This window comes from Phyllostomus hastatus, unplaced genomic scaffold (assembly GCF_019186645.2).
Source record: "Phyllostomus hastatus isolate PE091 unplaced genomic scaffold, TTU_PhHast_1.1 phas_scaffold_1066, whole genome shotgun sequence".
NCBI lineage: Eukaryota > Metazoa > Chordata > Mammalia > Chiroptera > Phyllostomidae > Phyllostomus > Phyllostomus hastatus.
Window position 1 is genome coordinate 2,995,267 of NW_025334004.1, and position 24,571 is coordinate 3,019,837.

General features: G+C 34.6%; 1 protein-coding gene across 1 annotated transcript in view; it reads left to right on the top strand.

The window, feature by feature from the left end:
- PTEN (phosphatase and tensin homolog) overlaps nucleotides 1-24,571 on the top strand; it is an 84,052-nt gene that overhangs the window by 22,371 nt on the left and 37,110 nt on the right. Inside the window, exon 3 of the mRNA XM_045854497.1 lies at nucleotides 1,918-2,002. Within this exon, the coding sequence (XP_045710453.1) occupies nucleotides 1,918-2,002 (85 nt within the window). The remainder of the gene's footprint in view (nucleotides 1-1,917; nucleotides 2,003-24,571) is intronic.

Here is a 24,571-nt window from a genome sequence, read left to right on the forward strand (position 1 = left end):
AACTGTTCCTGGCACATAGTAAATGCTACTTATGCCTTAGATACTGTTATAATAATTTTGGGTGGTATAAATTCAGCATTTTAAAAAACTATATACAGAGCTGATTCTGAGTCATCGGAACAGGACAGGACACGGTTTTCTCATGATCCTTAGTAAATAGACTTGGAGATAATTAGAAAACAACAGTTTAAAAATCCGTTATAGAAACAATGCAGGTGCATTGTGTCCAAGACAAAATACAAAACAAAAAATGAGAAAAAATATATTTCCACCACCTAGAGATTATTACTTAGCTTATACCTTAGTTTGTAATCTTTTTATCTGCATGTGACTCTTTGGAGACACACACACACACATATATATATATACATATATATTTATATATATTTTTTCCTTTTACCAAATGGTACCTCACTGTACATTCTCTTTTGCAACCCTCTTTATTCATTAATTTCTACTTACCCATTTCAGTAAATTTTCATCTTGTCCAATACCCAGATCATATTAAAATTTATCTAGTTGGCTCAAAAATGTCCTTAATGGCTGGTTTGTCTAAAACAGTATCCAGAACAGCATTTGTGCCTGTGAACTTGGCTGTTAGACCCTTTAAGTCTTTTTTAGATATATATATGTAAATATTATTTCTTTTATCCAAGATGAAATGTTATTCTTTAATGAAATATTTCTTTTATCCAAAAAGTAGCATGATGTATATACACTATTATGCCTGTCTTTTTTTCTTAAAATATTCTGTAAATCTATCCAATCAATACATAGTAATCTTATGAATAGATTATATAACAACCCTTTCTTAAATTATGAAAATAAAAGCTTTCAGTAATTTAATAATTATTTTTGGATCAAAAAGAATAGTGAAATCAGCTCACTAATGTGAATACAGCAGAAAGTAAAGAAAAAGATGTAGGAAAGGGCACTGGGTTTGGTGAATTTTGAATTGTATTTTGGAAAATGAATGTGTCTTGAAGTAGGTGAGTGGATGACTTTAGAGATGATCTTGAAGGGAGGTTTTAGGCAGACAAGCTTGGTTTGTCTGAAAGATTCCAGTCAGAAGACCATGAGATTAGAGAAGATGGATGGAGCTCAAGAAGAACTGAGAGCTGGTATGATGGACATAATACATTGAAATGTAGATTATTGGTCATTTTTTATAGTTAATTTGATATAAATTCTTATAAATGTAGAAGTTTGTTTTTATGCCAACTGGAGTGTGTAACAAGGGAATAGAATGGGTATTCTAAGTATTGATTACCTTGATAGGAAATGAGAGTAAGTTTCTACCCTAGTTTGTTGTTATCAAGTCTTAAATACTAAGGGTTAGTAGAGATCTTAATGGTTGTCTTAATGTAGTAATCGTGTGGAATAGGAAATTGAAATCTAAGTGTCTTGTCCAAATTGGTACAAGTGGTTAGAGGCATAGCCAGCTCTTAAATCTGATGTCCTAATTTTTAATGTATCTACTTACCTCTATCCCATGGTGCCTTCTATAATCAGAAAAATTAGAAGTTATAAAGCTTTTGTTTTGTTTTTAATTTGATTTTTGGGTTTTGTCCTAAGATACTTAGTACTTGTGATTTATAAAGTCCGAGGTTTTCATTTGTCATATATACCTAAATACTATAAATATAGAAGCTACTTTTTACCTTAGGTATGTTTTTAATGTACTTAGTAGAGGGATTTGAAAATTATTTTGCCAAGAAATCATTTAGAGGATTTTTTTTTGAAAGAATGACTGTGTTTGCCTGTATTAATTACACATGATGGTTTATAAATAAATTTGACAATTTTTAGTAGCATAGCTGTAGTGGGGAAAGCTTTTTAAAAATAATGTTTTAAAAATGTGTGCATGTAGTTTGCATTGTTGCATATTTTAGATGTTTTCTTAACTTAAATACTCAGATATTTATCCCAACATTATTGCTATGGGGTTTCCAGCAGAAAGACTTGAAGGTGTATACAGGAACAATATTGATGATGTAGTAAGGTAAGAACTCCTAATTTTCTTTTTTGAATATTTACATATTAATGCTGTATTTTAATTTAGAAGAGATTTCTAAACCATTGAAAAAGATGTAGTTTGTAAGAAGGAATTTCAGGGGACAATGGGAAGGGTTCATGGGAACAAATTTAAAGGACACATGGACAAAAACTAGGGGGAAGGTGGTAATGGGAGGGAAGTGGGGAGGGTTGGGAGGGTTGGCTGGATTGGGAGTAAAAGGGAGAAAACTGTACTTGAACAATGATTAAAATAAAATTAAAAAAAAGAAAAGAAAAAGATGTAGTTTGTCATGTAAACTTGATTTTTGTTACATTGGTGCTCTACAACTGCTTGCTTTTTTTTTTCCTATTGTATCTAATGGGCTTCAATAGGCTACAACTCATTTGATAAGAACAAACTTTTTAAATAATTAGATGTCTGCGATATGCTTTCATGGACTCTGTGATCCTCAGTAGATTAATGCCTAGATTTTGTTACACTGTGTGTGAGTTTTGTTTTTTATTTCACAATTGGGGATTAGGTGTAAAATGCAATCCTTGAGTGCATTTATTCACTTAAATGTATTTATCTTATGATACAGATAACTGATACCATGTATTTTTACATAGAGAAATTTAGAATGGATCATAAGTTTACCAAGCACCTAAGAAAGTATTTGGTACAAGGGATCTAGAAAGACATTGCTGGGCATGCCAAAGCCTAACTTTGTGCATTTTATAATTTTGCATAATTTTCTTACAGTAATTATCATTTATTTCAGAACAAGACCCATTGAAAAGGCCCATTTCAATAATTGTTAATGTGTTTTATGACCTTACTACCTAAATGTACCTGACCTAAATGTACATGATACATTTTGTGTTTGCTGTGTAAATAGTCTTACATATTTTCTTATTTCAGAGCAGAAATATATATGAAAAAATTAACTGTAAAATATCATTAGGAACTTTAATGGCTTTTTAAAAGTTATAATTTTGGATTATTTTTTCTTGAAGAGTTTCAGTTTAAATGTTTGCTGGTTATGAGAATTAAGTGTTATAATGCGTGGTAAAGCTTTTAAAGTATTATGCAATGTAGAATTCTTTTTACAATAGTCATCTAACTATATAAGCTTACATATACCCTTATATGAGCTAGCCATAAGTTGTTAATTTTTAGCAATTTGCTTTGAACCAAAGTATATTTAGGGTTTTGCAGCACTGAATTGTGTCCAGTTGGATTTTTGTAGCATTCACGTTGTATTCAGAATTAAATTTGTTTTTACAAAAACTACAAAAGAACCCCAAACTACTTCATTGTGGTTTCTGTTACAATTATAGGTAGTATACACGAGGCTATCAGGAGTACTATTTAAGAAATTGAAAATAGGGAAATGGATTTGCCCTTGTCATAGGCAGAAACGCAGTGGAAGGAGGCTTAACATTGAAGATCCATGGGAGTCACAGGCTTAATTAGTAATATCAACAGGAAATGGAATGGGTGATAGAAAAGAGAATGAGCAAAGTTATCTTTGAATGGAAAGATGAAGAATCTGAGAAATGAGCAGTACAGTCACCAGACATGTATTCTTCTATGTGGTGCAGGAGTGTTTATCACGCCTGTGTGGCCTAAATGAACTATCTCATAAGATGATCTCCTTCACATCATTGTAATTCTATATTCAACCAAGTACTGATTTAACCAAGTCAGATTAGTATTCATACTGAGAAAGAGTAAGGATAAGTTTTGTGATCACTGTGATTATATTTATATGGTAAATTGATCTGGTGTGCTAGTTTTTTCATTGTTCTCTACTGAATGCAAATTAATTAATCTCTTCTGACTGTGAGTTAGTCACTGAGGCTGAATGATCATCTTTTAGGTTACTGATGAAGTCCAGTTTTTGGAATTACACATTTGATTATCAGACCTTAAATTGTAATAACTTCACCAGAAAATACTTTGCTGGGAAGTATTATTTTTATGTGTCATTTCCTGACCTTATAACCACTGCTTTTATGCTTCTGAATTGATTCACACATTTAGTTTGTAATCAGTAACCAAAGTTGAAGTTAAGTCTGTCTGCTTTAATGTATGTAATGTATTTTATCTAGTTTTTAAGTTTTCCAAATCTGTTATTCCTAAAAATGTTTTGTGTGTATAGTTTGTTATGTAGCCAATGGTTGCTTTAGCTGACTGATCTTGTCACCTTGTAGTAATGGTAATGGTAATAGCATATAAAAATGAATTATCAGCTGAATATAATAGCTTTGCTTGTTTTTGTTTTATTCTCTTCTCTTTCTGACTTGGAGGATAAATGGTCAGTAAGGCTTTGTTGACTTCAGTTGCTTACCCCACTTCCCCATCTTTTTAAGAGAAAGACTGAACAGAGACAGGGAAGGGAGATACAGTTTTTCCTGTGAGCTAAAATGAAAATAAATAATTTCTAATTGTCTATTGGGATTGACTTTGACATCCTGGATTAGTTCACACTATATTGGAGACAGTAGTTATAATCAGTAGTGGTTTCTTTGTGTTCCAAAGATGATAATATCTCAGTAAAAAAGTCTATTTTCTTACTATCTTTTCTGTTAATGAAACTATTTTCAGTTGGATTGTCCTTTACCCTCTGCATTGGGGTGTATAATGAATATTATCTTTTTCAAAATCCATATTTTTTCTTATTATTTTCCTCCAAACAGGAAATATTATGCAGAGTTCAGACTTTGTTGTATCAGTGCCTTGAGTAAAAGAAAGTACGTTTGTAAATACCTTCATGCTGAAATTATCCAGTATTTAACTGTTTTGGGATATGATGTAGCAGTGTGAATTTTATACTTAAGATATTCAAAGTACATTTGTGACAAATATTTAACTTCCCATTATTAGGTTACCTCCTATGATCAGTAATAAATGTAAAAAATAAACAAAAAGGGAGAGGATGGGCAAAGTGAACCAAAGTGAACTTTTTTTACCATCCTAATTGCAAATGTTTTATTATTAAGCAATCAGAATTGACAGGGCAGAACAAGGACCCCTCATAGAAATGATGTTGAAGAGCTAACTTTCCAGATTTTTCTTCTTTTTGTCTTATCCATCCCCCCCCCCCCCCAGTCCCCACCTTCTTTCTTACCACTAAACTCTTGCTCTTACTAGCTGGTAATGAAACAATGTTTTTTCAGATAATTGATTATTTTTTTATATGTATGTTAATCTTATTCCTCAGGCTAATATTTAAGTTATCTAATGTATATATTATCTGGTATAAATCTAAGCAGTCTTTAACAAATTGATACTTCATGTGTTTAACAGACATAGCCTGAGAACTGTTCTGTACCTAATAAATCAGGGAAATGTTGGTTTAATAGAGGTGAACTAGCTTTCTTACTGCTGCTATGCACTGAAATAAAATTCTAATAAGCTGCTTTCCTTTTTCCCCCTTCTCTTTCCCTCCCTTCCTCCCCCTTTGTCTTGTGCTTTTCTTTTGTATATTAAATAACATGTTTTTGAACAGTGTTTTATGGAGCACAATTGGGAAATGTTGAAAATGAAAAAAGATGCATGTAACAGTATTTTCCCCTAGTCTGAATTAGTGGTAAATAATTTATTTCTTCCTCTTCTAGTGGAAAGATTTCAGATGTGGGAAGAGTCCCATATTTTTTGTAAGGATATGCTTAGAGTTTACTCTTCTGATAAATAGTGATTTTTTTTTTAAAGACACCCATTATCTTGTATAGTATCACTTTTTTACCTATATATAAACAGCTATACTACAGATTCAGGAGTCCTTTTTTCCTGTTTTGTGAATTTTCTTATTGAAGAAATTTTCCAGATTTTTAAAAATTATATGTTGATCTTTCAGTCAACCATTAAATTATATGTTAATTTGCAGTGAAAAAAGAAGTGTTATCCTAACATTACCATTATTGGCTATTCGGTTAAAAAGAATTGAAAGGAGATTATTTAGAGGTTTTAATGTCTAGAGATTATTCAAAATAATTTTGAGGCAAGTATCAATTCCACTCTCCATTTCCAACAATTTTTGACCTCTTCCTTCATATTGCCTCTGTTTCCTGCTTTTTTTTCTTTATTGAGGTGGAAACCATATAACACAAATTAACCATTAAAAAAAGTTTTTTTTCCCTCTCAACTGCCACAGGTAGCAAGTAATAAGGTTGAGGGTTGAGTCCAGGTCTGTCAGATTCCGAAGCTCATTTCCCTAATAACCACATAATCCTGTATATTAGAGGACAAAAATTGAAACTATTAGGCTAATCTAGCCTGTTGTCATCCTTTGTTTGCCCTAACACAGCATTGGTCCATGCAGTGTGGGAAATCATCAAGGAAGGTCTTTGCTGGTATTATACCAAACAACTTCTTTATGATTTGAGTCTGCAGATTGAAAAGACCTATGTAGTGCAGAACATAATAAATGCAAATAGGCCAATACCAGGCAAATTATTATTATTTTTTGAGATACTATCAAATTATTTATTCACTATACACAGAACATGTCCCCTATAAAATGTACATGTCAATCACTAAAAAGTATAACTTGGTGAACATTTTCTCCAATTAATTATAGCACCCAGTGTTCTTCATATCTAATGTAAAATGAAATACTTGCAGGGGTTTTTCTCCTAATGTGTTTGAGGAAGCAGAGTTAACAATATAATTCTAGTATATTATAGTCACTGCACAATAAATCAGTTTATTACAGATTAAACATCATTTTTTCATTATTTATATTAATGGGATGCAAACAGAAATAAATACCAGATACTTTTAAATGGCAGGTAACCACAAAAATTACTTATCTTTGATAGTATATTGGGTTTTATAATTACATTGGATATGAATGGTGTAAAATATTGCCACAAACAATACACCTCAAACAAAAACAATGAGGCAATACTATAATGTTATTCACTAGATTGTGCTCAGTGGACATTTATTGAATAAGTGAATTTTTAATCTATTTTCCCCCAATTACCCAGTACAATTTTTGCTCACAGTAAGGGCTCAGTAAATGTTTGCTGAATATACTGACTAGGAAAGAGGTGAGAAGAGATGGAATCTCTTAGCTGGATGTCAACTATCATAATTGGAATTTACCTGGGAATGAGTGTGGAAGGAAACTGTAAACCACACATGGCATACAGGTAAATAAACTCAGATATCAACAAAGCAAACCATTAAGCAGCAAACCAATACCAGGCAAATTATTATGAAATTTCTCTGAGAACACCAGAAATAATGATAGTATTTCAAAAGTTTTCAGGATCAATTAGGAAGAATTAGGAATATAAATGGCATCTCAATTTTCAGCAGTACAATTAAAGATAGAAGATGGAGAGAAGGCATGCCAAAAGTTGTATGTTCAGTATAGAATGCTGTATCTATCCAAACTGTCAATTAAGTACAAAAGGACTAAAAAAATAAGTCCTTGTAATATTTCTTAGGAATAAAAACAAAAGAATAAACCATGAAAAAAAAGCGCTTCAGTAAAGAGAAAATACAACTCAAGTGGAAAAGCAGCCCCAGGATGACAACAAAGGTGCTACAAGCTGAAGAGCAACAGTTCTGAATGGAGCAGTGTAGGACAGAAGGACTCAGAAAGCAAAAACAAAAACCGATAGGTGGATGTTGAAAATTTGGGGGGAAAGATGCAATACAGTTTTAGAAAAATAGGTGAATTAGAAACAGGGAGCAATTATTATCTGTTGATGGATTTAACCCCATATTGTGATATTAACATTTAAGGGGAATTAAGAAACGTGAAACTGTGTGTGTGTGTGTGTGTATACTACTGGTTTTATAAGCATCCTCTACCATAGCAGAAAATATATAGGTAATTAATAAATCTATGAAGAGCCATATTATAGTATATTATATAGAAATGCTGAATTAAATACAAGGAAAAATAATCCATGTAGGTGGATGCAGTTGCTTTTAGGAGAGAAGCAGGGATGTGGGTTTGAGGATGAATAGAGCTGGTGATGAGTATTTTTTTTGTGTGGTAAAATATATATATAACAAAATTTACCATTTTAACCACTTTTGACACTTCAGTGCGTTAAGCACATTCATACTGTTGTACAACCATCACCACTACTCCATCTATAAAACTTTTTTATTATCTCATACTGAAATGTTGTATTCATTAAACATTTGTATTCATAAAGTTACTGTTTAGTAACTTCCTTTCCCCTAGTCCCAGCCCCTGGTAACCACTGTTCTGTTTTCTGTCACTATGTATTTGACTATTTTAGGTACAACATGTATAAGTGGAATCATACAATATTTGTCTTTTTGTGACTGACTTAGTTTACTTGATATATAATGTCTTAAAGGTTTTTTTGTGCTGTGGTATGTGTCAAGAATTTCCTTCCACTTTATGTATATACCACATTCTGTTTATATATTCATATGTCAATGGACACTTGGACTGCTTCCATTTTTAGACTGTCATAAATGATGCTGGTATGAACATGGGTGTAACAGTATCTGTTCGAGTCCCTGCTTTCAATTTCTTTCGATATATCTGCAGCAGTGGAATTGCTGGATCAAATAATTTTGTTTAATTTTTTGTGGAACTACCATATTGTTTTCTATAGTGGCTGTACCATTTTACATTCCTACCAGCAATACACAACTGTTATAGTTTGTCCACATCCTCATCAATACTTGTTACTTTCTGAGCTTTTTGTTTTTTTAATAGCCTTCCTAGTGAGTATGAAATGGTACCTCGTTATGGTTTTGATTTATGTTTCCCTAATGATAAATAACATCGAGCATCTTTTTGTGTGCTTATCGACCATGTGTATATCTTTGTAGAAATGTCTGTTGTAGTCCCCTGCCTGTTTATGAATTGGATGGTTTTTTTTGTTGTTGAATTTTAGGAGTTCTTTCTATATTTTGGAAATAAATACCTTTTCAGATATGTGATTTGCAAATATTTTGTCCCATTTCTCTGGGCTGTTTTTTCACTTTATTGGTAGTATCCTTTGGTGCACAAAAGCTTTAAATTTTGATGCTGTTCAGTTTATCTGTTTTCTCACTTCCTGTGCCTTTGCTGTCACATCATTGCTAAATGCAGTGTCATGAAACTTTCCCTCTATATTGCCTTTTTAAAGTTTTATAATTTTTTAGGTCTTTGAGCCACTTTGAGTTAATTTTTGTATATGGTATAAAGTAAGGGTCCAACCTAATGCTTTGCATGTGGATATCCACTTTTCCCAGCACCATTAAAGACTGTCCTTTCCCATTGAATGGTTTTGTTACATTGGTCAAAAATCATTTGACCATATATATATAACGGTTTATTTCTAGGCTCTCTATTCTGTTCCATTGGTCTATGTCTGTCTGTATGCCAGTACCATACTTTGTAGCTATGTAGCATATTTTGAAATCAGGAATTGTGAGCCATACAACTTTGTTCTTCTATTTCAAGATTTTATTTTGCCATTTAGGGTCCTTTGAGAGTCCATATGAATTTTAAGATGGACTTTTTATTTCTGCAAAAAAAAAAAATTGGGGGATTTTGATTGCATTAATCTGTAGATTATGTTGAGTGGTATTGAAATCTTAACAATAGCAGGTTTTCCAGTCCATGAATCTGGAATGTTTTTCCATTTATTTAGGTCTTCTTTAATTTTTTCCCCAATAGTGTTTTGTAGTTTTCTGTGTACAAGTATTTCACCTCCTTGGTTAATTCCTAGATATTATATTCTTGTTGATGCTATTCTAAATATAATTGTTTTCTTAACTTTTTTATTAACTTTTGTTCTTTGTTAGTATGTAAAAAAGCAACTGATTTTGTATGTTAATATTGTATGTTGGTATTTTGTCAGATTTGTTTATTCTGACATATTTTTATGTGTGTGTAATCTTTAAAAATAGATTATTTTAAAAGCCATTTTGCAATCACAACTATAATGAGCAGAAGGTACAGAGATTTCCCATATACCTCCTGCCCCACACATGCATAGCCTCCCTCTATTATCAGTGTACTCCACCTGAATGGTATATTTGTTATATTTGTTATACATCTGGGTTCACTGTTGGTGTTGCACATTCTGGGGGTTTTGGACAAATTTATAATCACATGTATCCACCATTACAGTATCATACACAGTCATTTCACTGCCCTAAAAGTGCTATAAGCTTCATCTTTTCATCTTTCCCTCTAGCCTCTGGCAACTACTGACACTTTTCCTACCTCCATAATTTTGACTTTTTTAAAGAATGTCATGTAGGTGGAATTATCCAGTGTATAGCATAGAGAAAGTCTGCTTCTATATATTATGTCGGTGTATAAAAAACCCATAGTATGTAAAATGTTACAGCCACCTTGGTATACAGTTGGTGGTTTCTTACAAAACTAAACAGACTTCATACAGTCAAGAAATTGCATCCCTTTGGCCACTTACCCAAAGGAGTTGAAAACCTATATTCTAACAAACACCTGTACATGGACATTATACTTCTTAAGGTAAGCGTCTGTCTCTCAAAAGGAGAAGGAAAAAATTTAAGAAAAGAATAGGCTGTGGATCTAAAATCTGCTGGATGCTGTTTTAGTTCATGAGATAATCATAGTCTGCTTCTGTGTCTGCACTTCTTTAATCAGAAGCAGAAGTCAAGGATAGCAATACATATCTCTGGTGTTTGGGGAAAAAGTTCCCACAAGCTGGTACAAACTGCTCTAGGAATATGGCATGGCTACCTGCCGGGTGGGGGAGATGGTTAGAAGCAGGTGTTCTGGTGGGGAGCTGCTACCATACTAAGATTTGAAATTGACCAAAATTAACTGATTTACTGTCGAAGCCTTCCCTTGGAAGCTGCAAGCTTTGAAATAGACTTCAGAGTTCTAAAATAGTTAATCAGCTACGTTGTGCCAGTACAATTTTTATCTAGGTGGGAAGATGGATTCCTAGTGCTTCCTCCTCCGCCATTTCCCTTGACTAATTTTCTTATTACAGACCTTTTATATCTTTTGAAATATATATGTATTATTTTGACAATAGTCAGCTTCTTTAGAACTGTATCATTAAAAATTCTTTGAGGAAAGGAAAAGCTAAAAAATATGAAAGCAGTGTTTATTCTCACAACTGTCTTTAATGAATCAAGGTTTTACTACGTTGAATTTAAGTAAGGTATAGTTGTATTATAAAGATCTGTATCTTTTATTTTCCAAGTTTTGTGGAAATTAACCTGTCTGCTCTTGTCTAAGTTTTTGTCTATTTTCCAAATATCTACAGTGAATTTTCCCATTTCCCTTTGGAAATGCTGTTTTCTTGCTTTTTTCCGCCTTTCTATTGTATCAAACTTATAAGGCAGTGAGCCAGATGTGAGCATGAAATCCTTGGGAGGAAAGAGGAGGAAGTGGGAGGGGCAGCCATAGTGAATGTTTTCCTAAGCAGTGTTCAAGTTCTTTGAGAGAACTTACCCTCCTTCCTTTTTAAAAATGCTGTGATATTTTCTTTTAAATAGATTGTTTATTCTTCTGCTAGTCTCACTGTTGCCAAAAGTGCTAGATAAGAAATTGTAAAGTTTAAATATTAAAGGGAGCAGACAAAAAAATATTTCACCAACCCTCACTTAAATAAAAAACTGTAGGAAAATACTGTAAAAGAAAGAAGTCAGAGTTCTTGGTTGCACATGACTGAAAGTAATTCTAAATCAGAAAAGAATCTTTTGAAAAATATTAGATGACTCATAGTCTGTAATTAGTGAACCAGACTGAAGGTTGCAGAAGCTAAGGGAAGCAAGACATGGTCAAGAGGTTACAGTAACCTTATAGTCTCTGCTTATGACATTATTGCTTGGATACATGCTGTTCCAGGTACTGCTGCCATGACTGGATATTGGTGATGGCTATAAAGTTTCAGCTTCTCTGGAGATCTCTCTGAATTATCTCTGACTCCTCTGTACCTCATTCTCAGTGCCTAAAATTCAGTGTCTAGAGTAGGAAGACCTAATTGTTCTAGGCCTGTGCACTTGAAAGATGGGGAAGAGAGTATTTGCTTCTCACCTCTTTAAATTAGAATTGTTTTGAATGCTTAGCAGCCCAAAGATCACAATGTCCCTTACAAATTTCTCATACTTGACTCTTCCTATCCTGAGATCCTCTCCCCAAAGATGTCTATAGTTAAAAGTTTCATATATTCCTCATTTTTTTAAAAAGATTGTATTTATTTATTTTTAGAGAGGGGTAGGAAGGGAGAAAGAGAGGGAAACACCAGTGTGTGGTTGCCTTTCATGCTTCCCAGTTGGGGACCCAGCCGGCCACCCAGGCATGTGCCCTAGACTGGGAATTGAACCGATCACTCTGATTCGCAGGTTGGCACTCAATTCACTGAGCCCCAGGGCTTGTATATTCCTTAAAAAAGTCGTTTTTATCTTATACCCACTCTTTGAGAAAAATAAGCGGGAATGAACATACTGCATACTCTTCTGCATCTTGCTTTTTTTCATTTAACATACTTAGGAAAGGAGATACAATTGGTTCTTATATTGGCTCTTTTTTATTCCATTTTATGATCATACTATAATAAACAGTCTTCTGATGTATATATTTTAGTTGTTTCCAGTTTATGGCTATTAAAAAACAGTGGTTTAATAAACATTTCACCTGTGTATCTTGGTGTCTTTTTGCAAATTTATCTTTTTTTTTTTTTAATTTTTTTTTTAAAGATTTTATTTATTTATTTTTAGAGAGGGAAGGGAAGGAGAGAGAGAGGGAGAGAGAAACATCAATGTGCGGTTGCTGGGGGTTATGGCCTGCAACCCAGGCATGTACCCTGGCTGGGAATCGAACCTGGGACACTTTGGTTCCCAGCCCGCGCTCCATCCAACTGAGCTACGCTAGCCAGGGCTTGCAAATTTATCTTTAAGGTAAATGCTTAGCAGTGGAGTTTCTGGGACCAGTGGATCCATGGTTTAAACTTTTACCCTAAAAATGTTATAATTTTATATTCTCATCAACATGTAACAGTATATTGTTCCCCTCTTACAACCTTGGCAAACTGAATTCTGTCAGACTTAAACTTTGCAGTTTGTTGTGCTTTGATTTTTTATTACATTTCTTTAATTGAGGGATAAGCAACTTTGTGATGTTTTATTGGCCTTGCCTATTTTTTTTTCCTTTGGTTTGTAGGTGTGTACTGACCCTATTTTCAACTGAGGGTTTTTGTTTTTTTTTTTTTAGTTTTTTTTCTTTAATGAGTTTTATGAACTTTTTGAAAAATAATTAGTGGTACTCTTTCTTCAAACAATTTTATATTGCCTTGCCTCTCTTGCCATTTTAATTTTATGAGATTCAGATGAAGCAGAGATATAGAGCGTGGTGGATTATCTGTGTTTTGAGTTATTGACTGCTTACTATGTACCTTACAAATAAGTAAAATCGTGGAATATCAAAGATTTTTCTGTTGATGTTAAGTATTTTTAAGAAATAACGTTGCTGAAGTAGCAAATTAGAAAATACTTCTAATCTAGAGAAATGTTGTGCACTCACCACTCTTCAGTTACTCAACAGCATTATCTTGGACTGCGAAGGTGGAAGTGAAAGGGAATTTAGGAGTTCCTGCTTTTTTTCCGCCTCTAGCATTATACAGCTGTTTAACTTGTGAAATTCAGCCTTATTTATTGTTCCTTTTGTTACAAACATTTACCCCACTCCAGTCCCTTTCTTTTGTATTTACAATTTTCATGTGATTATTTACACCTGGTTGTTATATATACCTTTTAAAATCTGAACTTAGAGGGTAAGTTCTCTTTTTAGATAATTTTTGTTTTGCCTCCTTTGTGGATCATTTGTAATTGTTTATATAGTCTTAGTCTTTCCTTTTTGATTTTCGAGTTATGAATTCATAGCCTGTTATTTAAATGAAGCTTTTGAAATCCGTTTTACTGATCTGTATCATATCTAACTACTCCAGTATTTCCTCCTTGTTCTGACATGAACTCTAAAATTATATGAGCACTTTCTCTGTTTCCTGGCATTTCCACTCAAACTTGTTCTTTATTCTTAGTTAGCAAAAGAGTTGTAGTTGGACAGCACAGATATACAACATTTTTATTATTGTGGAAAGTTCTATTGGACGGTGGTATTCTAGATAATACTGTTTTTCTTCTCATTCTAAAAAGTTAATAATTTCCAAAGATGATGTGCTCTTTCTACTATGTCTGGTATTAATCAGAAGAAATTTGAGATGTTTTTGAGGTCAGTTGCATTTTGCACATTGATAGTTATAATCAAATTGTTCTTAATTTTTACTGAGTTATAATTTATATGCAATAAAGTGTATGCATTTTAAACATACAGTTCAGTGAGTTTTAACATACAGAGGGTTCAGTACACATAACGCCCCTTTTTTATTACAGAATGTTTTATTACAACATCATAAGCATGTAATTCTATAACATAACAGTATCACACTTAAGCACACTTTAGGTGAAATGTTCAAATTAAAACTAAAAATTATTAAGCCCTGGCTGACGTAGCTCAGTGGATTGAGCATGGGCTGTGAACCAAAGTGTTGCAGGTTCGATTCCCAGCCAGGCCACATAACTGGGTTGCAGGCCACAGCCCCCAGCAACCGCACATTGATGTCTGTCTCTGTCTCTCTCTCCCTCCTTCCCTCTCTCTCTCCTCTTCCTCTCTCTCTTTCTCTCTCCCTCTCTCTCTCTCTTTCTCTCCCTCCCTTCCTCCCTCCCTCCCTCTCTAAAAATAAATAAATAAAATCTTTAAAAAAATAAAAAATTAAAAAAAAAACAAAACAAAACCCAAAACTAAAAAATTATTAAACCCATATTATTACCCTACCAACCACACTCCAGCAGGCCTTACCTCTGCCAGATCCTGTATGTTCACCCCATGTAAACATTACCACAATCAAGATTTAGAAAACTTCTGTTACAGTAAAAAGTTTCCTCTTGTCCCTTTGTTATGAGGCACTAACTCTAGTTCCAGGCAATATCTAAATTTTTTCTCTCTCACTGTAGATAAGTTTTGCCTATACTAGAATTTCATATAAATGCAGTTACACAGTGTGTACTCTTTTGTGTCTGACTTCTTTCTCTTTGCACAATTTTTTGTAATTCATCCCTATTTTATCAATAATTTTTTTTATTGCTGAGGTGTATTCCATTGTATGGATATGATATAATTTATTCATTCACTTCTGATGGACATTTGGGCTGTCTTCAGTTTGGATCTGTTCTGAACAAAGCTGTTATGAACATACACATCAGGATTTTTGTGGACATACATTTTTATTTCCGTAGGCTAAATACCTATGAGTAGAATTGCTGGACCATATGATACAGATTAGTGGAACAGAATAGAGATTCTAGAAAAGCTCACATATACAGTTTTTGGTGATAAGCTAAATTTACTGGGGAAGGGATATTCTTTTTAACACATTATGCTGACACAACTGGATGTCAGTATGAAAAATTAAATGTACTTTCTCATAATAGACAAAAACTAACTTAAAATAGATAATATATATAAATAAAATGTAAAACTAAAAAATTTTTAGATAAAAACACAGAGGGAAATCTTCATGACCTTTGATTTAGTCAAAGATTTCTTAGGCAATCCATGCAAAATTTAGCATATAAGAAAAAAATTGACAGATTGGATTTCATCAACATTTAGAACCTCTCTTTGAAAGATGCCACTAGTAAAATAAAAGGTAATCACAATGCATTTGGCAAAGGACTTGAATTTCACCCACTATAAAGATGCTCTTAAAGATTTGTGGGAACAATTCCATAAAGCAGAAGTGTCCAACCTTTTGGCATCTCTGGGCCACACTGGAAGAAGAAGAGTTGTCTGGGTCACATTAAATATATTGCAAAACATAATTACAAAAAAAGTCTTATACTGTTTTAAGTAAATTTACAGTTTCGTGTTGGCTCACATTCATAGCCATCCTAGGGCAAGCCACAGGTTGAACATCCCTGCAAAGAAAAGGGCAAAATGTGAACAGAAGTGTTACAAAAGAAGATTTTTAAATGATCGATAAGCATATGAAAATATATTCAAAATGAGTCATCAAAGAAATTAAAATTAAAACACAATGAGATGCTCTCCTCATATTTACTGGGATGGCTAAAGGTCTGGTGGATTGGCAAAAATGAGGATCAGCTGGAACTCTCATCCATTTCTGTTGGTAAAAGTCCAAAATGATACAACTTCTTTGGAGAAATGTTTGGCAGTTTCTTATTTATATTATTTTTAATAGCCTTCTGCATTTTTTCAGTGAGTTATAAGTCACTTGCTTTATTGTTCATTTCTTTTCCCTCTAGTTTTATGCCTCATTAAAGAGAGTAGATTTTCTTTAGTACTGAGGACCATTGTCTTTGAGCAGAAGTTAATATACAACTCTTAGTTTTGCTTTTCTATTTAACTCAGGGTAGTGTAGGAGAAAGCAAGCAGTACTGTGCAGGCAAGAGTTAAAAGTACATTTTTCAGCAAGATAGTTATTTTCCTTGTATTGGATATATAATTAATTTTAATTTTGAAACCTGAAGATGACTGAGAGAAAATAGTTAAGGTCTAGAATGTTTGGAGCTTATCTATTTTAATGGGATTAAGGCAGAGATTATTTGAGTTTTGAAAAGAAAAATAGCAATTCAATTTCATGTTTTTGTAGTAGCAGTAGCAACTATAGGTATATTAGGATTCTAAGAGCAAATGCTGATTTAACATGAATACAGCCAAGGAAATAAATATGGTTACCAAACAGTGAGTTAGCTATAGAAAAAGGTAGCAAATAAGTAACTATTCTGCATTTTTCTTTTCAGATGCTAATTTTCCTTTTTTTCTTTAAACTTATTTTTGGATTTGTAGGAGCTGTCCAGTGTTCGTAGGCTGTTTTCTGAACTGGATTCCTTGGAGGGGGGTTTGCTCCAGGGTTTCTCTCTAGCTGCTAGGAGTATTTGTTATTAGGATGTGGTTGTCAGTGCTTGGATTTTTGTTACCACTGTGTCTAGCAGTGGTGCTTGTCACATAGCAGGTGCTCAATAAATTTTTATTAGATGAATTTTTACTAGTTCCTCATGTACTTGAAAATTATATATTGTTCTAATTATATAAACTTTAATATCAATGTATACTGTTGCCAAACAAAGATATATCAATTGACTTTTAAGAAACAGAATAACTCTTGGGCCTTAGAGAAACACTTGAATTTAATCCATTGAAATATATCTAGTTTGTCTACTAAAGCCTTTCAGTGGAAAGAAGGATTGATTAGCTATTATTGAGCATGAGAAAAGCATGACCAAGGGAAAGGAAGCCTTAGCCAGTGAATTTCAGATATTTTTGGCAAGAGCATTATTACTGTTGTGAATATGGAAACATTATAATGTCTTAGTCTGTTAAAAGTTGCTCCATTTAACTAAGTACTCTTATTTGAATCCACATTTTTAACCAGCAGCATTCTGATTTCATTTCTCAAAGATGAAAGGCTTGTGATGAGCTGTTGGACTAGTCATAAAGATAGGAAAAATTTAGTTCTTGTGGAAGTTGGGTTTTTAAATTAATATATTTCCTTTACAGTCATTATGATATTAATATGTATCAGTCATATGGCATGAATTTGAATTTGCCCCTGATAAAAAGTGCCACTTAGTATGCTGACAGGATTAGATCTGAGAGGTAGATCAGACCCTGAACAACCATTAGTAACTTCACCAAAGTAATAACTGAATTTCTGAAGCCTTTTCAGAGTGAGTATAAAGCTTATCTTGCAACCCATACTCCTTTCCTTCTATTGGTGTGAGTTCAGAAATGTGGTGTTATAGAAAGCCAGCATTTGATTTATCTAATCTTACTTCTTCCCAGTTGAATACTGCACAGTATATTAATTTGCCTGGAGCATGCTCCAACTTATATACCAAGTAGTGTAAATGTATGTAGTACATTTCATAAAGAAATATTAAGAAGATCAATTTTTAAGTTGTTCCATAATCACTGACTTTCTTAATTGGAGTGTTTAGTCCATTTATATTTTAATATAATTATTGATATGTTTTCTTTACATCTACCATCTTTCTATTTGTGTTTGTCTGATTCACTCTCATTCTCTCTTATTTCTCTTTTCCTTTCCTCTTTGGAGTTAATTGAGTATTTTTAGGTATTCCATTTTAATTTTTCTATTGAATTTTTAGCTGTACCTCTTTGTGTGTGTATATTTTATTTTTTAAGTATATTTTATTGATTATGCTACTACAGTTGTCCCATTTTTTTCTCCCTTTTACCCCCTCTGCCCTGCACCCGCTCTGCCTCTGCATCTCCCCCTGGCGTCTCCCCCTGCCACACTTAGTTCATGTCCATGGGTTGTACATACAGCTTCTTTGGTTTCTCCATTTCCCATACTGTTCTTAACTTTCCCCTGTCTGTGTTGTATCTACCAATTATGTTTCTTATTCCCTGTACCTTTTCCTCCATTTTTCCCCTTCGCCCTCCCCACTGATAACCCTCTATGTGATCTCCATATCTGTGATTTTGTTCCTGTTCTAGTTGTTTGCTTAGTTTGTTTTTGTTTTTTTGTTTTTTTTTAGGTTCTGTTGTTGATAGTTGTGAATTTGTTGTCATTGTAGTGTTCATAGTTTTTTATTTTCTTCTTTTTCCTAGATAAGTCCCATTAACATTTCATATAATAAGGGCTTGGAGATGATGAACTCCTGAACTTGATCTCATCTGGGAAGCACTTTATGTGCACTTCCATTCTAAATGATAACTTTGCTGGATAGAGTAGTCTTGGATGTAGGTTCTTGCCTTTCATGACTTCCAGTACTTCTATCCAGCCCCTTCTAGCCTAAAAAGTTTCCTTTGAGAAACAGCTTATACTCTTATGGGCATTCCTTTGTAGGTAACTGTCTCCTTTCCTCTTGCTGCTTTTATGATTCTCTCCTTATCTTTAAACTTGGGTAACTTAATTATTATGTGTCTTGGTGCATGTCTTCTTGGATCCAACTTTGGGACTCTCTGAGCATCTGGGAGTTGCGTGTCTAGTTCCTTCACAAGATATGGGAAGTTTTCCTTCATTTAAGTATTTAAGTGTTCAAATAAGTTTTTAGTTTCTTGCTCTTCCTCTTCTCCTTCTGGCACCCCTATGATTTGGATGTTGGAATGTTTAAAGTTGTCCTGGAGGTTCCTGAGCCTCTCCTCATTATGAATTCTTGTTTTCTTCATTCTGTTGTAGCTGAATGTTTATTTCTTCCTCCTGGTCCAAACTGTTGATTTGAGTCCCTGTTTCCTTCCCTTCATTGTTGGTTCCCTGTACATTTTTATTTATTTCACTTTGTATAGCTTTCACTTTTTCCTTCATTTTGTGACTGAGCTCAATCATTTCTTTGAGCATCCTGATTACCAGTGTTTAGAACTCTGCACCTGATAGGTTGGCTATCTCCTTGTCACTTACCCATATTTTTTGGACCATAAGAATGCATCTAGGTTTTAGAGGAGGAAAATAGGAAAAACAATTTTGAAACAAAAGATGTGATAAAATATTTAATAACATAAATAACATAATATTTCACTGATGTAAATGTAAACAGAACTCAACAGCAGCATTAACAACCATTATTCCTCCCAAATTGGGGGGGGGGGGAGAAAAGTGTGTCTTATAGTCCAAAAAATACAGTATATTACATGAAATTCAAGACCAGATTAATGTGTGGTAATATTGGTAGCTGCCTGGGAGCTTAGTGCAGTTTGAGTGCAAATGGTCATGAAGGAATTTTTCTTGGGTGCTGGAAGTGTACTTTATCTTAATTGAGGTGGTGGTTGACAAAACTCATAGAATTGTACACTTAAGGTATATGTATTTTACTGTATGTAAATTTTGCCTCAGTTTAAAGAAAAACCCAAAAGTACAATTTGGAAAAGGTACAGGAATGTAGAAGATAAAGAGGGTAAAAGAGACAGTGAAAGGATGTGTAACATACCACTTTCAGTATAGTATTTTATAGTTCAGTGTAAGTCTCGTTAACATAATTTAGCATTAGTGCTTCCTTGGTTGGTTGAAGTAGTAGGTTAAAACAAAGAATTGTAATTTCTAGTCAAGATGGAGGAGTAGGTAAATGCTGTTTGTGTGCGCCGCCTCCCATGACCACATCAAAATTACAACTAAATGGTACGGCCATCATTGAGAACCTCCTAAAGACTAGCTGAACAGAAGTTCTATAACTAGGGATGTACAGTAGATGCCGTGTTGGACTGGTAGGAGGAATGGAGTTGTGGACTGGAGAGGTGTGGTGGTTAAAGAAATAGGAGGGATGTCTCAACTGAGGATGTCCCCTCTGAGGAATTAGGAGTCATAACCTCACACTGCGCTCCTCAGCCCAGGGTTTCAGTTCCAGGAAGAGAAGTTTCCATAATTTCTGTCGGTGAAAACCAGAGGTGATTGTTGCTGAGTGAGCTGGAGGCCTGTTTGAGTCCCATGCATTGCTCTATATTTTTCCTTTTTTAAAAAAGATTTTATTTATTTATTTTTAGAGAGAGGGAGAGAGACATCGAGGTGTGGTTGTCTCTTGTGTGCCCTGTACTGAGGACCTGGCCCACAACCCAGGCATGTGCCCTGTCTGGGAATCAAACCAGCATCCCTTTGGTTTGCAGGCTGGCACTCAATCCACTGAACCACCCCATGCATTGTTCTTAAAGGACCAGAACCCATATTTACTGTTTCCAGACCTACTCACTCTGAACTCCAATGCTGGGGCAGCACCCAGAGGCATATGAAGAGGAACTGACTTGTATTGAGCTTTTGGGCCAGGACTGGAGGGACAACTTTTTTTCCAGACAGAAGTGCTGGTAGACACAGTTCCCTTGTTGAGCCTTTCTTCTAATCCTGCCTATAGGCACTGTAGGCACCAAGTCTGAGTCTCCATTAACCTGGCTAACAACCTGGCCTCACACTGGCGTTTCCTTGGAACCCCATCTCACCAAACTTGTACACCCACCCAAGCCACTTCAAGCAGCTTTTTTATAAAAATGGCCTGTCTCAGCCCTTGTTAGGGATTTTCCTAAAATCTCTCAAAGGTTCACAAACCCCAAACAAGCAGTGGCTGTCCTCAGCATGCCCAGTTTTCTTGCTTATCAGCCTTAAACCTTGCACTAGTGACAGCTGGCCTTGGTTCATAGCTTAGTCTCTCCCAGTTACTTTCAAGCCCAGCACAAGTGGCAGCCATCTGCAGATTATGTTGTAGCTCATACCAGGTGTCCCTAGACCAGGCACAGGCAACAGCTGATGTTTCCCTGAACCAAGGCTTTTCTAAGAGGCCCCAGAACTAGCATGTATTGGCCAGCTTCAGACCATACCAGAGCACCGCCCAAACACATACACAGAAGATACACCCAAAGGGTGGACTTGACAGACACTACAGCACCACTAAAGCAAATCCTGCTTCATGGGGTCAGCCCCTTCACAACAGCTCCTCAGATGTAATCATGGCCATTTGTCACAGCCAGTCAGCCTGAGGGTCAGTCCCTCCCATTGAAGTGCCAACAGCCATCAAGGCTCAACTACAACAGGAAGACACACACAACCAACACAAGGGACACACCTGAAGCACTCAGCTCAGGTGACCAGGGAGATTTCATGACTAGGTCCCCATAGAATTCCTACTGCATAGGGTCACTCTACCAAGACCAGGAGATGTAGTGACTCAACCTAATACATAGAAACAAACACAGGGAAACAGCCAAAATGAGGAGATAAAGAAACATCCCAAATGAAAGAACAGAACAAAATTCCAGAAAAAGAACCAACGGTGTGATGATTGAGGTGGGGCAAGGGATATACAGGGGATAAATGGTAATGGGGAAAAAATACAATAAAACTATTATCACACACAAGAAAGAAAGAAAAAATAAATTGTTTTTACTTCTTTTTGAAACAAAGAAGTTTCAAAAAGACAAGGTAGAGACAAGCAATCTGTTAGATGCAGAGTTTAAAACACTGATTATAAGGATGCTTAATTAGGGTTATAATAGATGAGCTCAGTGAGAACTTGAACAGAGACAGGAAACATAAAAATGAAGGTAGAAAACATAAAGAACCAGTCAAAAATGAATAGTATAATTGAAATGAATACATTAGAGGGAAGCAACAGATTAGATGAAGCATTGGATCAAATTAGCAAATTAGAAGACAAGGTAGCAGAAAATACCCAATCAGAAGAGCATAAAGAAAAGGTTTTTAAAATTTACAATAGTTCCAAGGGGCCTCTGGGACACCATCAAATGTACTAACCTTCACATCACAGGGGAACCAGGAGAAGAGAGAGAGCAAGGAATTGAAAACCCATTTGAAAAAAATAATGAAAGAAAACTTCCCTAACATGGTGAAGGAAATAGACACACAAGCCCAGGAAGTACAGAGAGTCCTATCCTAAACAAGATGAATCCACAGAGGCCCACACCAAGACACAGCATAATTAAAATGGCAAAGGTCAAAGACAGAATCTTAAAAGCAGCAAGAGAAAGTTACCTACAAGGGAGCTCCCATCAAACTGTATACAGGCTGGTTTCTCAGCAGAAACTTGCAGGCCATAAAATATTCAAAGTGGTAAAAAAACAGGGACCTACAACCAAGATTTACTTTACCTAATAAGGCTATCATTTAGAATCAAAGGACAGATAAAGAGTTTCCCAGACAAAAAATAGCTAGAGTTTATCACCACCAAACTAGTATGAGACATGTCAAAGGGTCTTCCTTGAGAAGAAGAAAAGTAAAATAAAAAATATGAGTAGCCCTGGCTAGTGTGGCTTAGTTGATTGGAGCATCATCCTTGAACCAAAGGGTTCTGGGTTCAATTCCCAGACGGGGTACATGCCTAGGTTGCATACTCGGTCCCTAGTCGAGGTGCAAACAAGAGGCAATCAGTTAATGTTTCTCTCTTGCATGGATGTTTCTCTCCTTCCCACTCCCTTCCACTTTCTCTAAAATCAGTAAGTATGTCATCCGGTGAGGATTAAAAAAAGCACGAATAATAAAATGGCAATAACTATGTACCTAGTGGTAGTTAAATTTAAATGTAAATGAAGTAAACATTTTAATTAAAAGACAGGGTATCTGAATGGGTAAGTAAATAAGGCCCATACACATGGGTCTTACTTCTACAAGAGACCCACTTCAGAATGAAAGACACAAAGAGACTGAAAGTAAAGGGTGGAAGAAGATATTTAATGCAAATAGAAACAAAAAAAAAGTTTGGTTAGCAGTATGTACATCAGACAAAATAGACTTTAAAACAAAGGCTATATAACAAGGGATAAAGGACCCAGCAATTCCACTTCTGAGTATTTATCTGAAGAAACCCAAAACACTAATTCAAAAAGACATATTTGTTTGTATGTTCACTGCAGCATTATTTATAGTAGCCAAGACAGGGAAGTAACCTAAGTGTTCATTGATAGACGAATGGATAAAGTGGTACATATATGTAATGGAATATTACTTGGCCATAAAGAAGAAGGAAAACTTGCCATTTGTGACAACATGGAGGGACCCTGAGCGCATTATGCTAAGTGAAATAAGTCATACAGGAAAGATAAATACCATATAATTTTACTTGTATGTGGAATCTAAAAAAATGAATGAACAAAACAAACTCATGGGTACAGAGGACATTTTGATGGTTGCCAGATGGAAGGGGAGCTTGGGGAGATGGGTGAAAAATGGGAGGTGATTAAGATGTGCAAATTGCCCTGGGTGGATAGCTCAGTTGGTGAGAGTGTTGTCCCGATATGCCAAGGTCATGACTTACATTTCTGGTCAGGGCACATATAATAATCAACCAATGAATGCATCAACAAGTAGAACAACAAATCTCAATCTCTCTCTCTCTCTCTCTCTCTCTCTCTCTCTCTCTCTCTCTCTCTCTCTTTCAAATTAGTAAGTAAAAAAAAAAGATACTCAAATTGCTAGTTGCAAAAATTGGGGAACGTATAGTATAATATAGGGAATAAAGTTAGTAATATTATAGTGACTACATATGGTGTCAAATGTGCACTAGATTTATTTGGGTGATCATTTTGAAAGTTATGAATGTCAAATCGCTGTGTTGTACACCTGAAACTAATATAATACTGTATGCCAACTATAACTGAAAATAAGAAATATTATTTAAAAAAATAATCATAAAAAGTGACACATACCTGAAATATTTACCTTAAAAAAGAGTTGTACACATGAAGTATTAAAACCAAATAGCTCTACAGGGTTTATTAGCAATCACCACCATAACCAAGAAGGTGGCTACTTTACTTTGTTTCTTCCTACCCTTTGGTATCTTTTTGGTAATCTGGTAAGGCTTATGGACCCCTTCTTAGAGCGACTTTAAATCCATAAAATAAAATTCATGGTATTACAAATAATACTCATTAGTTTTGATTATAGTAGTTATGAAAATATTTAAAAGCCAATTCTCTGATATAATGATGTAATTATTAATGGACTAAGCAATTCCACTGCTGGGATTATACCCTAAGAGTCCTGAAACACCAATTCAAAAGAATTTATGCACCCTTATGTTCATAGCAGTGTTATTTAC